Source organism: Ischnura elegans, chromosome 10 (assembly GCF_921293095.1).
Source record: "Ischnura elegans chromosome 10, ioIscEleg1.1, whole genome shotgun sequence".
Taxonomy (NCBI): Eukaryota; Metazoa; Arthropoda; class Insecta; order Odonata; family Coenagrionidae; genus Ischnura; species Ischnura elegans.
Genome location: NC_060255.1, coordinates 102,785,678 through 102,812,408, shown reverse-complemented (window position 1 = coordinate 102,812,408; position 26,731 = coordinate 102,785,678). Strand labels below are relative to the sequence as shown.

The window sequence follows — 26,731 nt, the reverse complement described above, 5'->3', positions numbered from 1 at the left end:
GACATAGACAAGGCAGTTAAGAAGAGGAGGGGCCATGCAACCCAGCATCGGGTTGATACTTCAACATTCGGTCTCCAATAAGAGACCCCCCCGGCTACGAGGAGTAAGGACCAGCAAGGAAAGAAGCATCACTTACATTCCAGACGTCGCTCTATCCGAAATGGAAGAAGGAGCCTGCAGTTGGAAGGAACGAGTTTGCTAAATATCACCTGGTCGAGCTTCAAACAACGTTCAAGTAAGATCGTAACCATTCCCCCACCCACCCCCTTTTTCACCTTGCCAATTTCAAGACAGACAGTCACGAAATACGTCAGTTATCCAGTGAAAGTGAAAGCTAATCACCAAATTCTATAATTATACTCATGGGATGGACTTTTATTAACCTCCCCCAACATTTCATAACTAAAGAAAATTGTATCATTCATTGCGTGTGTTTTTGTAAACGATCGAACTATTTTTTTGATTGTTCTTTTCATTTCAATTCTTTCATCTTGCAAATCAGTTTATATTGTTTTTTTTTTTTCATTGATGTCTCATAAGTTGCTTTCATCCATTTATACTTCATGAGTTTATAAGAGGGTTATTTTTTGTAGTATGCAATATTATTGTTCAAATAATAACGTGGTCAGATGAAAGTTTGTGTACGTGCTTCTTCAATTTCTTCGCAGGTCACCTCAATATCCCTTGCCGTTCTTTTTTTCCTAGTCATTTTTCTTTTTTGAATGCGTTGTTTTGGTGGTATTAGCATCAGAACATTACCCTTAAGGTCAGATTGGGGACCCCCCACCTGCAATTATCTTCTAGGGAGGAGAATATTTTCATTTATTTTAAATTGTACGACGTGAGTAACATTGGTTTGTCCTGTAGGTGTCGTGCAGGAGGGATCGATGTGGATTTTGGTATATTTTTTGTCAGACATCTCTCCCGGTTCCATCAATATATCTGGGCGAGCCAGAGTGGGATGCCACAGTACATAACAGTGGATGAAATATGAAGTGGGTTCATCACTACACTACAGTGACAAAAGTGCAGTCAAAACAATAGAATTTTTAAGTGCACGAGCTCCTAAGCATGCAGAGATGGTGAAATGCGGCGGTCTGATCATGGCAATGATATTTTGGGATGCATGTAGAATAAACTACATTGCTTACTTGAAAATGGAAAAAAATAACAGGAGAATTATGCATTGCTACTGAACTGATTGTGGATAGAAACCAAGAAAAGCATCCTCATTTAAAATGTAAAAGTTCCTCCTTCAAAAAGACAATGAATGGTTGCATGCCTGTGCAGTTGCAATGGCCAAAATTACAGAATTATATGTAGTTCCAATTACATATAGCAAAATTCACTAGATTTGGCCCCAAGTGACTTTTTATTTTTTCCCATCTTGATTAAATGGCTTGGCTGACAAAGGTTTACGTCTAAGGAAGAGGTAATCACCAAAATTACTGTCAATTCTAAGGATATCCCGAAATTCTACTTATTGGATGGCTTTAAATGCTTGGACAAATGCATATTAAAATTTATAGAGCTCAAAGGAGACCATGTTGAATAATAAAAAAAATCAACCAAACATTCATTGTTTTTCTACCTTTTTCTAAAGACTTATTGAAAGACCCTTGTATCTTGTTTATTAACCTTCTATTTACATGAGGGAATCATAGTATTTATTGTGACTTTCCTAAGGAACATGGTGACTTAGAAAATCTGCCTTCACATCTGGATTTGTGTATCGTGTAAAACATGTAAAATATCAGTACCTATGTAGTTGAACTTCACAAAATGGTCAAAAAGTGAACACTCAATGTTATTATTATTCTTAGTCAATTTGTTTTGCCACAGAAGTTGTAGGAGAGGAGGATCATCGTTTAACCACAGTTACCTTAAGACTTGTAAAATACAGCGGATAAAGTAACAAGAAGAATGGATGAGAAAAATTTCCCTTGTCATCACAGACCAAAATCACTTACTGGAGAAAAGCAGAGCACCACATGAAGATTTGTCCTTGCTTGGGATATGAAGAAGCTGTATATATTGTCATTGGATGGAGATACTTTTGGCTGGGCCTTTTTCATTACTGGAGCCAATTCTGACAAGATTTCATCCAGCTCATCTTTTGCAAACAAGTTTGCAACCTTTGTAAAGTAAGTAAATCAAATAAAGAGATTAGATCCACACAAACCACCGTGGTGACCATATTTAAAACAGACACTTAGAGAAAGTCAGTTTTCTTGACAGAAAAATTACTTACTTCACCAGAGCTAAGGACATTGTTCAGATATTCTAAAAAAGCTTCATCTTTTATTTCATTATCTGTGAATATGAATGAGATACCATTGCCTTCAAAACCAGAAACTCTATACAGAATCTTCAGATCATCCATTAAGTTTGAAACACTGTAAGCCCTATATTTAGAAAGATATCAATGTAGGATTTTTAGATCAGACACAATCAACATAAAGAAAGAACAACTTGTCAAATCAATTCACTACATACTTGACTAATGAAACTTATAACAAAAAAATTAAAATTATTTCACAAGAGATGCCATTCCAATCAATTGTCTTGGGTTTACTTGCCTTGTAAGAGTGATCTGATAGACTTTGTAGCCAGCGATAAACGTGGCCAGCCTGGTGAGGGACTGCTTGCCTGAACCACCGACACCAACCAGGAGGGCATTACCCCGAGGGGTGCGGATGATGCGGGATATTTTCATCAGGTGGACGAGTGCATCATAGAAGAAGACCACATCCATGTTAGCACCACGAACAAATTCATTGTAGGTTGCCATGTACTGAAGAACTTTATCTCGGACAAAATCAAAACTGAAACAAAAGAAACTCAAATAATTTCATTTGTCAGGCAAATATGATGTGCACTATACTGAGAGAACACCTGGCAACTGAACATGTTCATAGGAAAGGCAATAGTTACTTCAGGCATCAAAAAATAGAAACTCATCAAATTTTTATAAAATGAAGTTTTTTTTAGCTAAATATTTTGTCAGATTTATTCATATTTTAGATAATGAATAAATCCATTTATTGTGCATCCATATTTTGCTCCCATAAAAATCACCCTCAATTATTATTTTTAAATTATGATTGTGAGTGGGCAATACCTGAAATTTAAGTAAATACCTGAGTAACTGTTTTATAGTAATTACACTCCTACCAGTTTTACTTTCGTTAAACTTTCTAAATAATTCTTGTACTGTCAGTCATTTTCTCACCATTAGCACAAATTAATCTCAGGGAACGGGTGTTAACAACCTCACACTTAAATGTGATGCATACCTTACATTTTGCCCACATTAATGAACAGGTATCATGACTTGGGCTCCCTTCTTTTCAAGTAGCACTTGTGATCAGAAAGACATATCCATGATGCTCTTGAAGAGAGAAGGTGTGAAAATTTAGGAGATGAAATGGGTGGGGGGGTGCAGCATGTGCAGAGGAAAGTGGGAAGGGAAACCTGAAGGAATGAGGAGAAAGAGTTACATATTTAATCATACTTTCCTCTCGACTATGAAAGTGCATACACACGTAATCTGCATAGATTTCAATAATGTTCAGCAATAATTCCTGTATATCTTGTCAACTGAAAAATTACTCCATATTTATTAAGCCCACATCTATAATAATTGCGTCAACTAGTGGTGGTGCATCTTGTGTAATGATGGAGAAGGAACTTTGTATTGATGTATTATCGGATATGCCAGATGATTGTATAATAATAATAATAATATTTATTTGCCTGGAGATCTTGGTACATACATGTTCCATGATATAGGTCAATGTTTAGTTACAAAAAACATATTTACATAGTTAAATATTTGTCAATAGAATAAAATAAATGTATTAAAAAGAACTCCTTCACCTTAAATTTAAAACTAGACATTTTTTCAACACTCTAAATGTTACTAGGAAGCTTGTTGTGTAGTAGTAGTCCCATGTTAAGGGGGGAAAGGCTGGTTTAACTGGTTCTGATGAACTTTACATGTAAATTGCCAGAGTTCCTGGTGTAGTGGTCGCGAATGCTATCGTTGGTAGCATACAAACCAAAATTGAGTTTAGCACAGATGATTGCACTCGACATGTAAATACACAGAATTGGGAGAATGGAGAGTTTCTTAAAAAGAGGGCGACATGGAGCTCTAAGGGGTGCACTGCACATCAGTCTCACTATATCTTCTTTTGTGTTTTACCACAGGGCCCCAAAAAAGGATGCTATAAATAACGTGGGAATAGAACTCACCATAATAGATTGAGATTAGAGACACTTCATTGTTAACTGCTGATCTAATCGAGCGAACCAAAAAGCACACTGCACCGAGTTTTTTTACATAGACTAGAAACATGGCTATCCCAGCTTAGTCTACTATCGAGGGTAACCCCCAGGAAGGAGGCTTTGTTGCTCCGGAGAATCGTTGTACCATCGAAAGACACTGAAATGTCTGGTGGAGGCTTATTTTTGTTTATTCTTTATTAAGAAGAAGAAAATTGTCATTACACCATTCTTGTAAGAGGTTGACAATACTGTCAGCCCGTGACACCAGGCTATCGATTGAAGAGGCTGACACCAAGACATTTGTGTCATCAGCATACAATATGGGGAGTGTATTTGGCACAAAATGCAGCAGCTTTGGGAGGTCATTTATGTACATTAGGAAGAGCACTGGACCCAGAACCGATCCCTGAGGAACCCCACAGGAAATTGTTTTTTTGGGTGATGTATGAGGTGTTCCTTCTGTATTAACATAAACACTCTGTTGTCTGTTATTTAGAAATTATTTTATCCAATTACATGGAGTACCTCTTATGTCAAGTTGCTCAAGTTTCGACAGTAATACGTGGTGATTGATACAATCAAAGGCCTTGGAGAAATCGAATAATTAAACAAGAAATTCTAGTTTACTGTCCGGACAATATTTTGTTGATACATACTATGGTAGGTAGCAGTGGTAGTGGACATGGATTTTCTAAATCTGTGCTGTGAAGTGGATAATAGGTTGTGAGATTCCAAGTATGTTATCAATTGAGCATAAAAAGCTGTTTCAAAGATTTTACCATATTGATCTATATGTGCTCATATGCTGTTTATTGCCTTCACCTTTATAGAGGGGGATGACTTTGGTACTTTTAAGTGGTGATGGAAATTGTCCAAGCCTTAGCGATTCATTGACTAAGAATAAAAGAGGGTTTTTGATGACATCAAATGATTTTTTGATGATGATGAGAGGAAAGCCATCTGGACCAGTGTTGTATTTATTTGCCATCTTGTGAAGGATGTTAGGTATTTCATTGTCAGAACATGGGCAAAGAAATAGAGAATTACCTTGGCTTGATGATTGTCTAGATGAGTGTGAGAGCTCAAATAGTGAAATTGGTGATGGTGTTGGTGGACGACAACCTAAAAGGAAAGCTGTACAGCTAGCTTCCACTAATGAATGATTATGAAGAAAGTGACAGCAATTGTAGCTTGGTGAAGGACACTTATGAGGCATGGAATAAAGGCCTTTCAAGAAGTTTAGAAGATTTTCAGCAAGTGGGAAGAACCATCAATGCACCTGATAGTCGTTTATGTGTTTTAGAAGTAGAAAAATTGTTTTTCGTGGAAGATCTTCTTGAAATGATATGCAATGAGACCAGTTTGTATCACGTGCAGAACGAATGCAGATCCATGTACATATTCACAGAAAACTGGGAAATGTAATGGTAGAAGAGATGAAAGTTTTATTAGAAATTGTTATAGTGATGGGGAAAAGTCAGGAAAGATTCAATCAAGGAATATTGGAGCACAGGTAAATATCAATACATACACCCACTTTTTAATTATTAGCTCATAAGGAAGAGATTTGAAATACTTTTGAAGAAATTCTTGGCATTTGTATGAAGTAGACAAAAAAGTTTTCTTGTGATTTATTGGCAGTGCTCTATTTAATGATTTTGCAGTGGAACAAATGTTGAACACATCTATCTGTGAATGGGCGTACCCAGAATCAAAACTAGGGGGGGTGGGGCAAAACAAGCTGTGGTCGTTCATGCTGCAACTTTTTCGCACAGAAAAGGCTAATAAAACCAAAATTTTAAGTAAATTGTGACAGAAATTTATTAGTATTTATAATTATTTGCTTGAAAAAATAATGATTTTTATTTTAGTTCCGTCTTATGCTAATATCATTATTCTTCAAAAGGAAAATTTTTTCATAACTTTTGTTTTGAACTAAATTTATTTTTGCTTCAATGGGGGGCCCTATCCGCTGCTGCTGGGTACGCCCATGTATCTGCGTGACTTTCAAAAAATTTATTCCACATGTAGCCAAGGATTAGGCTAAATGTGAGGAGGGAAGAAGTGCATCTTCCAGTGATGACGACATGGACGACAAGAGAGAAAGGCCAACCCAGCAAGTGCCTCATTGAGATAATGCAGCAAAGCTGGCAGAGGAATGGTGAAACATGCACTGGAGAGGATAGTGGGATATGGGAAGAAGAAATATCCATCACAGGGAAGTCAATTTTTTTCTGCAAATAAACTTACACAGGAAACTCATCATATCCGTGGATTCTTTAAAGTTCCCCCACACAAAGGCCCATGTTTCACCATACAAAAAATAAGTACTAAATTCTGTGACAAGTAAAACATTTCAAATTTAATTAAGTTACGTACATTAAAAATTAAACATGCTAAACAAGTTTTCAGGTATCAACTTCATTTAGCTTAAAGTTCCTTTAAATGCCTGGTCCCACCCAAAGTGATTGGATTTAAATACCCGGTCCACAACGTGGTAATTCTGATGAATTATGTATGTAAGTGTATTACATTGCTGCATGGGTTCGCCCAAGATTTCCCAATGCATGTGGTGAAATTTCCTAGCATTCATTTTGAATTTTTAAAGATCCTAAGTTACCTGCAGAATAAAAGATAATTAGAGTCATAAGGGGTGTATTGTAACTGAATAAAAATCAGATATCAAATACCACCCTGATACAGAAAAAAGGCTTGTTTTTTTTCTACTTCAAATGATAGACATTAGCCTTAAAACAGCAATATTATCCCAACCTCAGGTGTTGTGAAGTTTAGTACACTTCCACATCTTCAGGTTACAGTAACCTCCTGTTTATCCATGCACGATTTTCACCTTCTTTTGAAGTTTTCTGCAATCTTTATGAAAAATATATTCAGATGCAAAAACAGTAGGATTATCATTAATTAATGCAACGATTCACACGACTTATTATTTCTATTAGACTTCCCAACATAAAACGTAATAATTGTCTTTACTTGACATGGAATGTTTCAATTTTATTTGGATGCCTGCCATAGTATTGAGAAGAAAATGAGTGGCTGAAAAAATCTCTTCATGAATTTTTTAAGATTTCTTCAATGGATGACCAATCGTAATTTAAGACAATGTAATCCACAATCTTTAAATGCATTTTTTCATAATTCATACTCCACAAATCTTGCCTCAGTCTCGCATGGGGTCAGCCCAAAGAAACCAGAGATTTTTTCAAACTCAGGCATGTTTACAGTGCGACCAATCAAGATCAAACCGAAGAGGAAGAAATGAAAGTGGAGGCAGAGATAAAGGGAGAAGCCGTTGTATGAGTCACAGCCAGGTGCTCACAGTTTGCTGGAGTATATAGAGCAAGTGAGTACAAGTATAATTGACATTATCACAGTTAGATAGATCCGCAGTCAGGTGAAGAAAGCTCTCAATGAGTCCTTGAAGTAATCTAAAATAACAGCTTACGTGCATGAATAATAATAGATTCTTTGATTTCCATAAATTAAGTACAATAAAAAAAAAACAAAAGTCAAAGTTTGGATGAATTGTGTTTTCCGATTATTTTTTAGTGATTTCCGGCACTTTCGATGAGGAGAGATGCATATTAGTGAAATTTTTTAATTTGTGGTCTTTGACCGTCCACTTGGAACTCTCTTCTGAATACGAGGGATAATTGACATGACTCTCCATGGGGAAAAACAGCCATTACCTGGGGATTTCTTCATATATCTTTGGTGGTTCTAAGGTTATTTCTTCCTCTTCTTCTCCCGTGGGTTCAGGAGGCTCCCTTAGGAAATCCACGAAGAATGTAGGCTCTTGAGGCAAATGTTCAAATAAGTCTCCAAGTTGATCCTCGGCGGTATTCAGCAAAGTTCTCTCAAACCATTCTCTATCCTCTTCATTGGTTAACCTAAATTGATAGCTTGAATGCATATTTGATCGCTCAAACATATTCCAAGAAATAGATACACTAACTACACCACAACAATTTACTACTTAATTGTGTACAACCCAGCCACGTAAACAGAAAATCAATATGTTCAAACTAGAGATGTGCAAATAGTATCCGTGAATACTAGAATAATTATGCTAAAGGTACAATCTTGAATACCTCGAATACTTTGAATTTCGCGCCATACACTGTCGCACGCACGTCGTTCGTAGTTGACTTAGAAAAATTTAGAAAATTCTAGTCGTTTAGTGCATGCAGCGCCGAGCGGTGAAAAGAGTTCGACATGGGGAACCGAAAATGATAGAGTGAAAAAATCCGAAAATCCCCGGTTTCCCCCACCAGGACAACCTCAGTGCCGTGGGATAGTAACTACGTAGCACAATTCCAAAAATCCGCAACCCCCTCCATCCATCAGCCCTCGGCCCCTCCTCCGGCGCTTTCCTCCTCTCCAAAATCAAACAAAAGGCCCCAGCTCGCGCAGAGTTCCTATTAGGAAGACCATAATTCAAAAGATTCAAAAGAAAATATCAAGTTACAGGAGAGTAATAGAATCGTGTTTCACCCTTCACTCTTTCTACCCCACTGACCTTTTTCTGCCTACCTGCTTGGAAGGTCCCCATTTCTGGAGGTCAACTGCTGCATGAGTCATCTATTAGTCCAAAAGATGTCTAACATTGACTTTCGGCAATTGATATTACACCTTTGTTGGATTGAAATATTAATAATGTGCGCGTAATTTAAAAAAGAACAAGACCAAACGCGACGCATTTCTGACTTTATTTAAGCATTTTACGCAAGGAAATAATTGTCAAAATACGACGGAGACTTAGCATTCTGGCGAAACTCCTTATCCTCGTAGCTGAGCTTCTCGGAAGTTGATGCGGTATTTTTTTCCGATAACATATATCAAGTAACAATTTATGAGTTTTGCTATAAATTTCTATTGTTTCATTCACAGACGAAGGGATATTTTCTCAGGATATTTGGTTTCTCCCTGCTAGCAATTAGAATCCATCAGCTTATCTCGTGAGAACTACCAAAGATGAACTGAAAATATTTGAAGAAGAAAATCTGGCGGAGAAGCGCGTGTATTTTGCAAAATGCCTGGGATTGTCCACTAGCACATGACAGTAGAAGTGGGGGTAAAGCGAGCTGCCTGTTGAAAATAAAAAGTTGGATGAAGCCTAATATCAGATGGGCGTGCCGCTGAAATAACATTTGGTAGATATGAATGTATACATCAGACAGAAATCCATTGCAGCAGTGTAAATGCCGAAATGGCAAGCAATCATTTTTTCACGAGGTGATGTGTCCCCTTAGGATATTTGAAAGAGATGTTAGTTGAATCAACTATATGCCCAAATTGTTTCCATAAAATTAAAATATTCCATTAATCAGCTTAATTTGTTTGAATCCTTTAAAGGAAATCACAATTACTCCCCAAAATCCTGAGTTTCCTGCTGCATAGGCAACCTAGTCAAACATTCTCGCATTCGTCATTTTTTTTGTCCATCCCATTGAAAAACGATAGATCGAGGTTCCACTGGATACCTTTTTATTTTTACATTCATCAAGGGAAATAGATGAAGAAACGTACGTTTAATATGCTTTGTGCAATTCTAGTATTTGAGGTATTCAATATTTGAGGTAATCGAATATTCGAGCAATAATTTAATATTCGAATTCGATATTCGAGTTAGAGAAATCTGCTATTCGACCCATCTCTAGTTCAAACAAATGAAAATGCCCTCTTCTAACACCTGAAATTGACTCTTTATGAGCAATGAAATCCACCTGATGTTAAGCGCAGTAGAAACATGGTATGTAAAATGAACATAGGTTGAACAGAATTTCAAAATTATGAACTGTTTTCCGTAGTCCAGTAAGAACTTACAGGTAAGGAAGGAAGCTTCATTATTATTAAATTTTACAAGTACAAAGTAGGAAAACCTTTTAGTAAATTTTCACACCAATGGTCAACTGTTGCATCAGTCATATGTATTTTTGTTTCACTTTCTTCCCAAATTCAACTTTCACAATTCAATGAGCCAGTAATTGTAGTACATGTGCATTGTTGGCAATAATTGGATTACCATAAAACGTGTGTTTTGACAGTAAAAATTCGATGGTGGTGCCATGCAGATGCATATTTTGCAGCAAATGCCGACATTCATGCTAATGGTATGCACAGTCTGGACCAGTCAGTGACGATTATAATTACGACAACGAGTTCCAGACCTAATATTCAATAGCGGATGTGTATTTCTGCACTAATTACATTATAGAAGATTCAGTATCCATTATTGTGTGGACTCAGAATTAGGGCTGATCAGAAAAATCCATTATTTTCAAATCCATCTGGCCCAATGGAAAAACTTGTGGGACTGATCGAGAATAAGGCCTGAAAAATTTGAGACCTCTAGGTGAGCCCCTGACCCTCGCTCAAATGCTATTTAGGGGGGGGGTGGTCAAAAAACGAAAAATTTAATATTTTATGACAATTTTCTATAGATTTTGCTAAGTTACTGTTCTTCAGGGTAAAATTTTTGTGCTTCTTGATGTATCTGCCACCGATAAGCCACAAAATGCCAAATTTGAGTCCGCATCCACGAAGAAAATATTCCCAAGTCCACACAGTATCACAGATAGAAGAGCGACAGGCTGATCCCGTCCCCTCCCCGCTCGCTTCTCCCCCTCCCACACCTCCAATACAGCAAAATTCATCCCGCGTGTGCTGCTAGGAGGGAGTTCATCTTTGATAATATACATCGGAAGATGGTAGAAGGTAAAAAAGGATGCATAGTGAGATGACTTGTCCCTTATTTTGCACCCCGTCGGCATTAAACAAATCGATGTTACCAACTTTTAGAGAAGTGATGAAATATTTTTAGATCCGAGAATGCAGGAAAGTAACCTAGGGTCTATTAAAAGGCCTCTAGAGTGGCTATAAAGGTGTGTGAACTTTGGATAAGCGCTTCTATTCCGGTGTTGTCTGACAGCTGTGACTAAATGGATTTTGGGTGAAGGCCGCTCACGTTCCCTCCCTGCTCGTCTCTCCCACATCCCTAATGCATAAAAGAGTGTCTTTCTTCATTAGTCTAATTAATATTTGATGTTTCAGCATCGCCTGTGGAGGAACAATCACGAAAATTACTCAATTACCTAACTGTTTTCCAGTCTTTTCTGTATTTTTTATGTCAGTGTAGTCCCTCGACATTCGCTGCTGTTAACAAAGTTTGGGGGACTTCTTTTAGGAATCAATCAACCGCATGAGTAATATGTACAAGGAATATTTAACTTCGAAGGTGAACGTTGCTCAAATGATTTTGAATTTCATTACATTTTTTTACAGGATAACCCATCAACCATTGATTGTGATTTGTTACCCACCATTGGTGTATTCATAATATACAAATTATTTGGTTCTAGAAATTCCGGTTTAGACCAATGGCAATGGCCAATTTTATCCTCATTTGAAAAAGGCCAGATTGGCGCCCATGCAATGCCACTCCACGTGACATCACAGGGACCAAGTTTCTACACAAGAGGATAGGAGTTTTACATCGTCTGAGGTTACCAATGCATGCATGAGGCACAAAGCTCAGGGAAACATGTCTTAATAATCACTTATTAAACCTGGCTAAGGTCAGAAAGTTTTCTTTGCTTGATAAGGTATTAATAATCCTTATTTTTAGCCAAGCGCTACCAGCTAGCATGGTACTCGGCTACCTGCTAGCATCCTGCGTCGTATTAGCGCTCAGAGCCTCGCCCCAAGGTCACCTCACTCGCGGCAGCGGGAAGCAGAACGACGTCACGTGGAGTTTTTCCCAGCATTCATACTTACCCGTTGCGTTTTCGTGCGCTTGAAAATGTTCACTTTTCATTTAATCGCGAAAAATAGATATCGTCATTTAATAGTCTAAAAGCGTGAAATAAGTACTCCAGGAGTATTAATATTTCGATTTAGGCAATAAAAAATAATAGGGAAGCACCCTATTTGAGCATTACGCTAAAATGCTAAGCCTCCGTCGTATTTCTTTGTCTTTCCGGCATTTATTTTTCTGCATAAAATGCTTAAATAAAGTCAGAAATATGTCGTGTTTGGTCTTATTCTTTCTTAAATTACGCGCATATTACTAATATTTCAATCCAATAAAAGTGTAATATCAATTGCCGAAAGTCATTGTTAGACAACTTTTGGGCTAGTTGATGACTCTTGCAGCATTTGACCTCCAGAAATGGGGAACTTCGAAGCAGGTAAGCAGAAAAAGGCCAGTGGGTGAGTAGAGGGGGCGGGGGCGTGAGACACGTTTTTATTGTTCTCTTGTAACTTGATATTTTTTTCGAAGCTGATGTCTTCGTAATACAATCCCTGGGGTGGGGCGAACGCTGAATGGAGGGGGATAGCGGATCGTGGGAAATGCGCCAATGTCACTATCCCACAGCACTGAGTTTCTCACTATGGTGGTTTCATCTCCTGGGGAAGATTCAAAATAAGTGTCTGTCGTTATTAGCCACAAAGGACACATGGCAAACACCTCGTCTTATTTTTATCAAAAGATGGATGCGGGAAAATGGTCAGTGAGGGAGAAAGAGGGAAGGGTGAAACACGATTCTATTATCTTCCAGTAACTTGATATTTTTTCGAAGCTAGGGTCTTCGTAATACGATCCCTGCACGAGCTGGGACCTTATGTTTGATTTCGGAGAAGAGGAAATCGTCAGATTGGGTGGGGTGAATACTGAATGGAGGGAATAGCAGATTGTGGGAAATGTGCCAATATCACTATCCCACGGCACTGAGGTTCTCCTGATGGGGGACACCTGGGATTTTCGGATTTTTTTCACCCGATCAATTTCGGTTCCCCACGTCGAACTCTTTCCACCGCTCTAACCCGCGAATTTGATGTAGTTCGTCAGCTTGCCTAAAACGGGGCTGCATGACCTAAACGACTAGAGTTCTTTACAATTTTCCGAGTCAACTACCAACGACGTGCGAGCGACAGTGTATGACGCGAAATTCTAAGTATTCGAGGTATTCGAGACGGTAACTTTGGCGTAACTATTCGAGATCTCGAATATCGAATACTTTCTAGTATTCGAGGTATTCGAGTATTCGCGGATACTATTCGCACATCCCTATAAAAAATCTATACAGAATTGCACATCAATCAATAAAATATGTGGGTAGATACAATAATATCGTCTATTCACTTATTCATCATGAAACGATTTTTACCATGTAAATACTAAACTAATTGTCAGAAAAAATGAATTATTTTCTATCACACAAATATTTAGGTAGTTATCTTAATTTCACCCCAGTCGTAAACTGTACGGTCATCGGTAATTATATAAACCCCAGCATGGTTGTGTGGACTATTGCAGCCACAAAGGAATATTTTCGAATGAGAGGTACAAGACATATAAAATTAACTATGCAATATGTTCTTCACGCTGGTCCGTGAAACCTCTGAATCTCCTGGCGAGTTACAGTTATTCATTCAACAAGAAATATTCACATGACGGTGAGTAAGCATTATTCTACAAATTCGGATAATACATTGTGTTAAAATTTTCTTAGAATTGCTGCTTGGTGTAATTCTAAACATAGTAACCCTGGGATGGTGACTATATCCCAAAGGTGACTATAACCACGGCAGGTACGCAGAGCAGAGAAGGTGCCCATGCAAAACAAAGTTGGAGGCCATAGAAAAAACAACCTTGGCTACCCATGAGTTCATGAATAATTCTTGCAAAAATATAAAGTTTTGTCAATGAACATTATAACCAGGCAAAAATAATGATTCTTAGCTAAAAGAGAAAGCAATATTGGTATGGTAATATTTTCCTTTTGTTAAACAATTTCATTATGCTTATAAAGATTAAACAATTAAATATGTAATATGATTATTAATAGATTATAGTATTTCACACGAAACATAATTGCTTTGACATTAACATTGTGAGTGCAGTCCCCGACGTAGCGACGGGGAAATTCTAGGCACTGCAGCAGCATAGTAAATCCAACGGCATAACTTTTTTCATTAGAGATCAATAAAATGTAAACAAGTAAAAATTTTCCATTCCAATGGATCATTTTGAAATTTTCAGTAGTCTATTATTACTTCTTTCTTCGCATATGTATATATTTATATCGTATATGTATATGTATATATGAATTTTCCATTCCAATGGATCATTTTGAAATTTTCAGTATTATAGACTACTGAAAATTTCAAAATGATCCATTGGAATGGAAAATTTTTACTTCACTTTTAAAACCTTGAGTGCCGCTAAGGCACAGCGAATCCATATGAGGGTTAAGCCAAAATTACAGACATATGTATGTGTAATTTGTCTTATTATAGCCAGATGGCTAGGAGCTTTCAACAGCAGTCTCATCCTGTGAGCATGCAACCCTTTTATCTCAAAATATATGCCGATGGTAGAACTATCTGGATGTTGAATGCAAACAAAGTCCTGTGCACTGCCTATTTGCCAAAACCCTCAACAGGTCTAAGCAGTGACTTCAACACAGAGTCCACTCAAAAATGCATCATTATACAACCAAAATTTACCTAGTAAATGCTATATGTACTTCCTAATGATTGGAACTCAATTTTTATTTTCAGCAACCAATTTTCACCAAAGAAACCATAGAAGAGGAAATGCCAAAATGATTTAATTTGACACGCAACAGCCATAAAATACCACTCTAGGGCCATATGCCCACACAAACCTATACCATGTCCTTTGATCCTATGATGGGAGGGGATAAATGTGGATGCAGCCCGCAAAAGGAAATACTTGTATAAATGGACTCAATGAACTAAAAAATAGCTCCTCCGACATGAGTTTAACCCATTTATGCCGAAGGTTTGAAAAATGCAAATTTTACCCTGATTTTTACATATTATAGATAAAAATACGTATGAAAACAATATCCGAAAGAAAAATCAATGTATCTCTTGCCAATTATTGATTACGAGGTGTTTCAAAAATGGAACACTAAGCAAATCCACTACCATTACGTACTCAATGATAACAAGCAAATCATTTGATTCAGACATTTATTTACTCACTATTAAGAGTGGTATTCAGGGGAACATCTAACATGAAAGGGTACATTGAATTTCTTACACTGTTAAGTGATATTTTTGTGACAATGGATACAACGAGTTTGCTTTTCTTGCTTTACAATCGTATGACTCATGCCGTCATGACGTGAGTCAAGGTTATATGGATGGTCTCCCTTTCCTACCAGGCTCAGCGGTATTAACATATGTCTCTCCATAGTGAAAAGCTGCACGGCGACGAAATTAAAGTAGATAAATTGGCTTCACATCTTTTATTTCATGCAATTGCCAAGCATTTTGTAAAGCCAGCTCAAAGCAGAATAACAGAGGGCACGAGTACCATTTCTTTCCACGGATCGATGCTCGATACTAGTCAATATTTTCATCAGCTCGGTCCACTACTCCCTAACACTAATTATAGGCCTTTATTAAATTCGGCTGAGTAACTTGTATCTTTTTTTCTGATTTTGAGAATAACGACTGACCTGTTGCAAAGGATTGATACCGACACCAGAAGATGCAACAGTCACAACACTGCTATCATTCCATCTGCAAACAATATTGCCTTTGCCATCGATTCGGTAATCAAATGTTCCCTTATCTTTTTTTCTTTAGGGTAGTATTAGGTACCAAAGGAGGTTTGTTAACGTGATATTTTCTCGCTGTGCTTGTTGCTTGATGGCCCATTGAATGAAGTTTATCAAGGAGTGCAATTTTGGTGAAAAAGTTGTCGAACACAAAATGGTATTTACCAGGAGCCTGCGTTGTGAGTGCCTCATCAGTAAATTGCAAAACAATTGAGGCATCCAAACACCATATTATTGGTATTTAGTGTCCGGGTTTTTTCCTTGATAAGGCTGAAACCAGCAAATGTTCAGTTGCTCTATGAGAGGTCGCAGCTTGGAAAATTTGTCCATATGGTTCAAGTTGGAATTGTCAGCAACATGCAAATTTTAAAATATTGTTTGAAATCGGTAACGTCTGATTGCATTAGTAGCTAGAGAATAATTCGAATCTGGTCTTTGCTTCAAAAACATACGCCGTCTCGGAACAGAGGCGTAGCCACTCAGGAAAATCATTCCCAAAAATCACTGACAGTCAGTTCAAGGTTTACGCCCTTACTTGCAGCATATAAATTGGAATAATTGATAATCATATCAATCACTTCAGTACCCAAAAAGAGTTCTAAATATTCTGCAGGGGTTTCCATTTTTGTGATTTGTTCTTCTGAAACTCTACTTCCTACTGGCTGGGCAGTCATATCGCCTTTCTTCCATTTGCGCACACTAAAAGGATAAAATTCCCATTTCTAAGACCGCTATACATGGTGAATGAACATGCAAATGATCATGTTGAATGATCAAGAGATCATTCATGGGATAACGCGGGAAAAATAGAACATGTTCTAGTATTCACTAAATGATCATGCGCAGTACTGTCCATTCGCAAATTTTTCCGTTATACACTGTGAATGATTTCATTCCCTGTGTGTAGCGAAGAAATCATCATCATTCAGCATGATCATTCGCATTATCATTCACCGTGTACAGTCATCATCATCATTATAATCAGCCTTCTGACACGGAGAGGGAAAGGAATATAAGCATTACTCGGGAAAAACCCTTTAATGGCCGATACGGCAGGAGGGGGGGCTTTGAGTAGGACAAGTGCGTATGTATCCCGAACACTTATGATAAACTTTCTGCTAAAAAGAAAAGGAGATGCATATTGGGTGCAAGCAGCCGTGCTTCGCTCATCGATTAGTGTTCATGACGTCAATTTGACCCAGGGGGCTTGGTCCTGAATGGAAGAGTGCACAAGGTGACTCATATGTTTTCATCTCTCTGTTCACAATTGATCAGATATCGATGTATTTATTCTTTCACTGAAATGGAAACTGACTATAGCCAAGACATATCTTAGTTTCCCTCAGTCGCATAAAAGCTAATTGCTGACTTCTTTTAAAATTAAAGTGAATATTTCAGTGCGCCTGAATGCACGCATGATGGTACATAGTGGATTTGCCTAGTGTTCCAAAAATGGAACACTGTTAAATAAAAGCCTATAACTAAAACAAAATACATTGTTTCAAAAATTTCTTCTTATAGCACTATAGGTTATCTATTACTGAACATGCAGGGAAAAATTTACAACATTTGGGCGTAATGGCAAAAAGTTATTAATATAACATTTGAGATGGTCTCAGAAAAACTGCCTTGAAAAAAAAGACCAATATATAGCAATACACTGACTGCGATGGGTTGGCCAAACTGACTGATTCTTTGCGCCCCGTAATAAAATATATCTTTATAAAGAGGTTCAGAAAGAAAAACCGTAGCAAATTGCTGTAAAATGAGTCGTAATAATTGAATTAGAAAGTCGCGTCAGGTGTTCCAAAAATGGAACACTAGGCATAAATGGGTTAACAATTACCTACAGACAAATCTTTTTCTCAGACAATGTTCTATTGCTGTGACACCAAGAATAGCATTAAATTGGGTGAGGAAATAGATACACACTGGTGATGCCATTATGCCTGCTGGAATATAATATGAGTAAGGATCCTGAAAAGTGGTGAATAAACTTAAGAGAAAACAGTTTAAAAATCAAAAATTTCACGTACTAGCAGTGAAAATATATTTGTATATTTCATCATTAAAAATAGCAAAGAATCATAGTAAAGTCATAAAATGATTTAATGAACTTATTCCATCTAATCTTCACAGGTAGTTGACAAAATACACAGACATATATCCAAAATATAAGCCATGAAAAGGTGAGTCGATAGCCACCAAATCTACGGGTACGCTAGTGTGGGTTGCCAATGGCCAGGGCTCCTTGATTTTCGCAAACACAAATTTTGCAGTTTTCACGAATTTTGACACATTTTCAGTTTTTATGCAAATTTTGATGTTTCTGAGTTTTTTTTTATTTTCTCCACGATTTTGAAAAGATTTTTTATCATTTTGCTACTCTTTATATTTAAAACAATCAAGAGGCGCTTTTGTTTTTAAACAAATCCACGATTTAAGTTGAAGCCACAAATTTACACAAGAAAAGCTGGGTGACAGATGAGGTGAGGGGACTATTAGAGAGTTTAGGGAACTATGCGGTCAGAAAAGGTGGTGGGATGATACTGCCTTCAAAAACCAATTCCAGATACCTATACAAAAATATTACAAGTCATTTCTCATGAGCGCTAGGCAATCCTATTATAATAATCTTATGGGATAATCTGACAATGTTACTAAAACCGCTTGGAATGTAGTAAATAATGCAGCAGGGGGTAAAATGATAGGTAAGGAAAATCCCACTTTAAAAAATGATGATTCAAAAGAAGTTGCGGAATATGCAAACAAATATCTTGCTAACATTCCTCTGAGCAATCAAAAATTAATTCAAAAAATGATTGGGCATGATGGCGATTTTTATGAACATTACTGTCGCCATGTGAGTTTAACCTGATGGGCCTAATTCCTGTCACAGATAGAGTAAAATTTCCAATGGAATTGCTGACATTCCTCTCATGATAATAAAAAATTGTGCTAATGTAATGTAATCCCTTAACTTTCATCATAAATGAGTCATTTGTAAATTGTTAATTCCTAGACTCTCTGAAAATTGCAAAGATGAAATTAATTTGCAAAGAAGGGGATATAAATAATAAAAGCAATTACAACCCAGTGTCATTCCTTTAGAAGTTGTTGAACTTCTGAAAATTATCAAAACCCTAATGTGAGAAAGAGCTGGGTTATCTTTTCACCACTTGAATCCTCAAATTTGATGTATTTCTTCAACTTGGCTAAAAAGACGCTGCATGCACTAAACAACTAGAGTCCTCTATGTTGTTTCCGAGTCAACTACCAATGAGACGATGTGCGTGCAATAGTGTATGGTGCGAAATTCAAAGTATTTGAGGTATTTCAGATCGTACTTTTAGCATATTATTTATTCGAGATCTCGAATATTGAATACTTTCTAGTATTCGAGTTATTCGAGTATTAGCTAATACTATTTACGCATCTCTAGTTTTATTTTTATTCGTCTTCGGATCATGGCCCTTCTGAAGAAACAAGTGATAACTTTAAAAGGTGGACTGAAAATAATTGAAGATGAAGAAAAGAATGCAGGCTAGAGGCACGTGCTTCAGTGATGAGTTAAGCAATTTTTATTTCTATGTATGATTAGTCCTAGATTTTACTCTTGTAAAGTATCAGGACCCATTAATGTTATTGCTATTATTCTGAAATTTTCATCATTGTGGCAAATCAGAAAATGGTTGAAATGTGAGTTGCATGATTTTGCCCAGAAGAACAAACAAACAAGAAGGCAAGTAGAATGAAACATGGTAATAAAAATCTGAGTGCCAAAGGAGGTAGCTGAAATTGGCTTCCATTGCACAGTTATAATGAGCAATAATGGTCTTAAATGGGGATATTTACAAAATGAGTGGGATACTGTTCTAGCAAATAACAATCCCATGGTTCAGTAGGAAATCTTTCATAGATATGAGCCTTTCTTGGCAATGCTACTGCATTATAGATGCTAAACTGTGCTCAATAATGAAGGAGAAATAAGTTACCAACCTGTCAGCGATGACACGAGTGCATTCATGTTTCCATAAACTGAGGAAGTCATGAGCTGTCCGGCACTCCTCACCCTTGATATACAAAATACCTTCCCAGATTCTGGAAAGATCCCTCAAGTTGAAAATGTAATGAAACTTAGCTGGAGTTGGGAGCATTTTGACTTTAACTTTTTGCCATAAAATTCTAGTAAGAGGTACGATTTTAATAGGAAGCATGACAACCTCTTCATTAAATCTTGTGGGGCAGAAATAACCCATGCTAATAGCACCTGAAAATATTGGAAAAAAATTATCAACATGTACCTAAAGGCAATGCAAACAGGGATTTTTCAAGTCAAGTGTGATTTTCTACTGGCAAATGTCATAATTTTCAACCAAATGCCCAATATATTGTATTATTATTATTATTGCCCAAAATATTATTTCCAATATCATTTTGAATTATTAGTGATGCAAAAGTGACATTGGGCTGACATTAGCATGTTGCTAAGGTAAAAATACTTTTACATCATAAAGATCACTTCACCAAATATTTTATCCATTGATGAGTTGGATGGCAGGGTACAGTTGAAAATGTTAAAATGCCTCTTGAGGCGTGGTGGAATGTCATTGCGTCCTCCCCCAGGATGAATCATGGCAGCCAAAAACTGCACATCCACAATGTTCGAGAAGTCACCAGGTTTATCCAGCGAGTAGAACCCCCCAGCCTCAATCAACTGCCTCACAATCTCATTGGTCACTTGATCACCCCACTCGTTCACCACAGGCATGTTTATGTCATCTATGAGAATTGTCATTTTACGCCCGGCTGGAGGACCAAAGGTTGTCCCAACACGCTTTTCCACATAGCTTTCAATGATGCGCTACAATCCAAGTGGAGAGAAGAAAAGACAGAGTTTCCAAAATTATAACAACTGTCAACAAAATCTGATACACATTTCTACCACAGTCACTTAAGCTTCAGTAAAAAAAATACCTCAGTACCTTAAGCATGACTCATTTATACAGTGTTTATTATTATTCTGGATTCATTGATGAAGGGCAATATTTTAGTATCAAATTTATTCATTCATTTTTTATTTGTCCAGAGATTTGAGATATACATAGCATATATAAATATGTATAGGACATGCCAATATATACCGTATAAGCATGTGTAGGAAGCGCACCTTTTTTCTCAGAAATTGCAGCTGAAAATGGAGGTGCACCTCTTACACAAGCTTCTCATCTTCCCCTCCTCCCTTTCACCAGTCGCAAGCCCAAGAGGAACTGAGTGGCTTAGATTCTCTGCGTGAGTCAGTCATCTAAAAACCAAGGTCAAAAACAAGCGGGAGGCAGGGGAGTTTCTCCCTTAGTGATGTATTTTTACAATGCTCCTACTTGTGTTCCTCACTTGTAAGCATCGCGCCATCATGTCCGTGCCTCAGATGTGAACATGGAAAAGATCGCGTGGCGTATTTCGCTCTGGAGGATGCACTAAATCTACTGCTGCAAGTGGGCATACCACGGCATTTTTACTGCATATTGTACTCGCTTATCAAACGTAGAGAAATGCGGAGTTTTGAAGGACAATACCTGGTCAATAGTCAACATCTATCTTGCCGAGTAATTTCCTATACGCTACGGGCCTGATTTTTCAAAAATCATCTTCAGACTCTGTTATAAGGGTTATTGCGATTGAAATTATATTGGTGTCAAAACCTGCTGTATATAAAATTCAAACAAGTGTGTGCATTGTTGGACTGAATGGCAGATAGAAGAAATTGAAAATGCTTATAAGTGGAGAGCGCTGAAGGAGAGGTTGAGGGGAAGGAGTGCGCTCCGTCTTTTAAGCAACGAGGGTACGAGCGAAGGAGCGAGGACGAACACGTCTGATCTTGCATGTGATGTCGTTGCCTTCAAAGCGAAGGGGCAAAGCCACAGCAATGTGATACAGTAGAATCCTGATTAAACGTTTTTCAGGGGGGACAAAATTCAAAACACTAAATGAGGACCTGCCAATTTTTTTCAGGTTTTAGGTTCTGTAATAATTGGAATGTCTTTTTATGAGTAAAAAATATTACTTTAACCCATTCAGTCGGATGACAGCCCAGGGCTGTCATCCGCTCCCAGCCACTGGCGCGGATGACAGCCGAGGGCTGTCACGGCCTTGGGTCTCAGATGAATGGACGTAACGGGACTACACACCTCTCTTCTGACTTGCTTCCTTTTCTCCGCTCTGCAGTTGGTTTCTAGCCGTCGTGTAGTGCGCTCCGTTATTATTATCAAACTTGAGATGTTTGTAAGGATTTCGTAGAGTATACCGTAGAATACGTCGAATAGCATGAAAACAGTGGTCCGTTCCGGATATATCACCGGTCTTATGGAAATATTTCACTTATTAAATTGCTAGTATGGTGCTAAAAATATTGGAAATTGATTGCTGATATCGTAGATACGGATAAAAACGGAGGATGCTGCGCTTGGTCGATTATTTCTTCCGTATATTATCGTAGGGTACTTCAGCATTTCAAAACATCCGCCATTTTCAACAATTTAAACTTCACGTTAACCTTTTACCCAAGGGAAATCCATGGTTTAGCTTGACTACCACTTTAACGCTCAGATTTGACTTAACCATCGATTATAAAACAGAATTTTGGGACTTAACCGACGCTTAGCTTAAACTCCAGTTTAACCAGACATTATAAAACCGGCCCTTAGTCTATTTTAGCAGCCCCTGCACAAAGACAGGTGTAGGAAAGAAATTCCACAGACCATGGAAATGCCGTATCACATAGCAATGGTTCTTCCTAGGGAAGGACAGTTTGGATCCAAATATCCGCAGACATTGTCCGTCACCAGATACTTATGATCCAAATTTGCTGAAGACATCAGATCTGGATCCAAAATGTTAGATTAATGTTTCAGTGAATGCAACGTCCCACAAGAGAAAGTGGAAAGAGTTCCGATCCTCTCTTTGCATGTGCCGTCACAGTACTATGCTTGTATTCCTCATGAACCATTTTACCAAAAATCTCTAGTAGGGTTATGCAACAGAGTTTCATCTGTGGAAACTTTTAAGGGAAAATACGATAAGCACAGAGTGTGACTCTTCCCAAGAGATTGAACAATCATTGGGGGAATCTCAGCATAATAGGATAATAACCACGTCAAAAGTAACTAGGTCACAGATTTCAGAAAACCACCCTCAGCCCTCCATCAGCCCCTGCCTCTGACTTTTTTCCATTTCTGAGATCACACACACCATAAATCTTGTCTTTGAAGGAAAATATCAAGTTACACAAGAACAATTGAAGCTTGCTTCATCTCTACCCTGTCTTACCAACTGTCCTTTTTTGATCTACCTGCTTTGCAATTCTCCATTTCTAGACGACAAATGCTAGGTGAATGACTTTCTGGGCCCAAAGATGCCTCGATAGCTTCGGTGATTGGATGACATGCACGGGATTTAATAAAGAATGAGACCAAAGGTGAAGCATTTCTGGTGATATTTTAGTTTTTTTCAGCTCTAATTAATTGCCACTATGTTTTTTAGTTACAACAAGACGACACAAATATTCAACATTGTCTAAACAGCACAATTTTCGAAGAAACAAGCGTATCATTAGCCCCCTCAAACAAGAGGAGATAGACTCGAAAAACTATCTGCATATATGTACCACTTTGCTCACCCCACTTCGCTTTGAAGGCAATGATATCACAAAATAGCAAGATCTGACATGCTTGCCCTCGACTCCTTCATTCACAGTCTCATTGCATCAAAGATGGAGGGAGGGATTGCATTCCTTCCCCTCCTCCTCCCCTTAACCCCATCCTCAACTGCTATCCACCCCTTCCTCTCAAGATCCCTGAGTGGTAGTCTCATTCTGTTCCCTCACCTCGTCACATGGGAAGTCAATGCTGTTGTAAACATTGTCCATTGTGTCGCAGATTGCATGGTTGCAATTTAATTTTAATGATATATTGTTAAAAATTTATTTCATTGTGTGGAAAAATTTTTATTGAGATGAGGAGAGCTCAAGGTATGTCATGTGCATGCACTGTGGTGTGAAACCATAGCAACGAAGTGCAAAATCCACCTCACCAGTATTGAAACATTTGCGGGTGAAACACACGTCAGCATGTGATGAGAAAGTGACAAAATTCAGGGGAAATGTGCGTGAGGAAAATTTGGATACTGTCAATTAACTCGAAAGCTTATAAACATAATTTTTAATTATTTAAAATATTAAAACCTGCATGAAAATCTTAATAGCATTATTTTGATCGTATGTACCCAGAAGTAACCTTAATAATAACCTTAATAAAAAACCTCTAGGAGCCGTAGTTACTTAATTTTTTATGCCTAAAAGTGCTCCGTCAAGCGAAATTAAAGGTGATATCAATATCAATGGTGATCAACATAAACCTGCAGAAGTAGTTGAATCAGCGCCTCAACAAAACGGAGTATGCACTCGTGCTAAAACAAAAATAGGATCAGTAAACCCTCTGTGACTAGCTACCCCTAATGGTCAGGTTCCCTTATCTGCTTCGCGCAGTGCTATAAGTGAACCTAATACTGTTAAAACTAAAGTGAAGGTGTTACACCTAAACATTCAGTGCTTACGGCACAAAATTAATGTTCTGGAATTATTTTTGAGTGAACATGATCCTGATGTTGTCTGCATTTCTGAGCACTGGTTAAACTCCGATGAGTTAAGTACTTTCAAAATCGAGGGGTATAATATTTGCTCCTCCTACTGTCGAACTCTTTGCAAAAATGGTGGTGTATTGATTCTTGTTAAACAAATTATTAGTGTACGAAACATTCGATTTATAAATCCAAGTATTGAGCGTGACTATGAATGTTGTGGAATCCTAATTGACATTGGTGGCACTGCCATTGCAATTGTATGTGTTTATCGATCTCCTAGTGGTGATTTTTCTATTTTTCTGGATTTGTTAAGTAATGTTATTCCAATCTTTGTAAAGAATGCTAAGAACACAATTCTCTGTGGGGACTTCAATATTGATTTCAGCTTGAAATCTACCCAGTCGAGGATGTTACTTGATTCGCTAAGATCATTCAATTTTGTCCCTACTGTGTTTTGTCCTACTCGGGTAACTCAATCTTCATCCACAACTATTGATAATATTTTCTTAGATATGCCTTCAACTGAAAGTCTTATCATAGATACACACTTTTCTGACCACAAAGCCCAAATGATTGAGATCAATACTCAATGTTGGTCAAACCCTAAGAACCCTCATGCTTATCATAAACGATCGTTCTCACCTTCATCCCAAGCATATTTTCAATGTTTACTGCAGCAGCAGTCCTGGGAATCAGTATATGGCGGGGATGATTTTAATACTAAATTTGATTACTTTTTATCTACTGTTTTGTATTGCTTTGATGTATCTTTTCCTCTAAAAGCTGTGAGGACTTGTTCTAACTCAAAGAAAAAGTGGGTTTCAGATGAAATTAGAGCCTCATCTACTCGTTTAAGGCAGGTTTTTAATGAATTAAAATCAAGTGGCTCTCAGTCAATTGAAAGAGCTTACAAAACTCTAAAAAGTGAACATTGAATTTTGATTGATGAGACAAAAAGAAAATTCAATATGTCTATCATTAGTTCTGCTACTAACCCATGCGAAGCTGCCTGGAATATCATTAAAAACAGTAGTAGTTCTAAAACTTCTTCATCTAATATTAGTGCTGTTCTTCATGAAGGTTCAATAATATCAGAAAAAACTGCTATAGCTGACCTGTTCAATGTTAACTTTCTGAATGTCAATAATAACATGCTTACTCCCTATAACCAATCTAAGTATCCTGCCAACGCTGTTCGCTCCAAGGGATATTTAGCCCACTCTATTTTTCTTTACCCCACTGACGAGAAGGAAATTAATAATATACTTGTTAAAATAAGTAGTAAACGCTCCTCTGGCATTGATAACATTCCAGGTTCTCTGTGGAAAGGAAATGTAAAAATGGCAATAATACCCCCATTAACATATTTAGTTAACGAGTCTCTTTCTCTGGGAATTTTTCCTGATAAATTAAAAGTGGCTAAGGTTATTCCTATCTTTAAGAATGGTGACCCCCAAGATATAAATAATTACCGACCGATCTCAGTCCTTTCAGTGTTTTCTAAGGTTTTTGAAAAGGTCATCTTCAACAGATTGTTATCATTCTTAACAAAATTTGACATCCTCTCAAAATCTCAATTTGGTTTCATGAGAAATAGGTCTACTGAAACTGCCTTGGCGGAGTTCATTCATGTAGTGATATCTGAATTGGACAACCAGAACTCTGTTACAGGTGTATTTTACGACCTTAAAAAAGCGTTTGATTCAGTTGATCATGGAATCTTAATTCTCAAACTCAATAGTTATGGGATTTCTGGAATTGCCAATACCTGGATACAATCTTTCCTAAGTGCTAGATCCCAAGTTGTAAGTATCTACTCTTCTGGTATTGGTTCTCACACATCATCTACTCCTTTGGCAGTCACTAGAGGTGTACCACAAGGCTCCATTTTAGGTCCTCTCCTTTTTCTCATCTACATTAATGATCTCCCCTCTTACTTCAATGGTGGGACAGTGGTCATGTATGCAGATGATACGGCACATTTATTGTTCTCTAAATACTTCAACCATGATGAAGTGCAACATAATATCAATTCAATGAATAAGTGGTGTGTTGATAATAGAGTTCTTATCAATGAAAAAAAATCCACTTTTATACAATTTCGTACTCCTCAGAGGGAAAGAATTTGTACTCCTCTTCTCAGGCTAAATGGTAAAATTTTATGCTCTTCGGCAGAAACTAGGTAC

The 26,731-nt window shown here is 37.5% G+C and overlaps 1 protein-coding gene across 1 annotated transcript in view; it reads right to left on the bottom strand.

Moving 5' to 3' along the window:
* LOC124166854 (dynein axonemal heavy chain 8) overlaps positions 1–26,731 on the bottom strand; it is a 424,156-nt gene that overhangs the window by 154,163 nt on the left and 243,262 nt on the right. Inside the window, exons 42-47 of the mRNA XM_046544564.1 lie at positions 20,436–20,772; positions 19,908–20,178; positions 8,001–8,201; positions 2,580–2,825; positions 2,252–2,405; positions 1,971–2,135 (exon numbers count right to left, since the gene is read on the bottom strand). Of these exons, the coding sequence (XP_046400520.1) occupies positions 1,971–2,135; positions 2,252–2,405; positions 2,580–2,825; positions 8,001–8,201; positions 19,908–20,178; positions 20,436–20,772 (1,374 nt within the window). The remainder of the gene's footprint in view (positions 1–1,970; positions 2,136–2,251; positions 2,406–2,579; positions 2,826–8,000; positions 8,202–19,907; positions 20,179–20,435; positions 20,773–26,731) is intronic.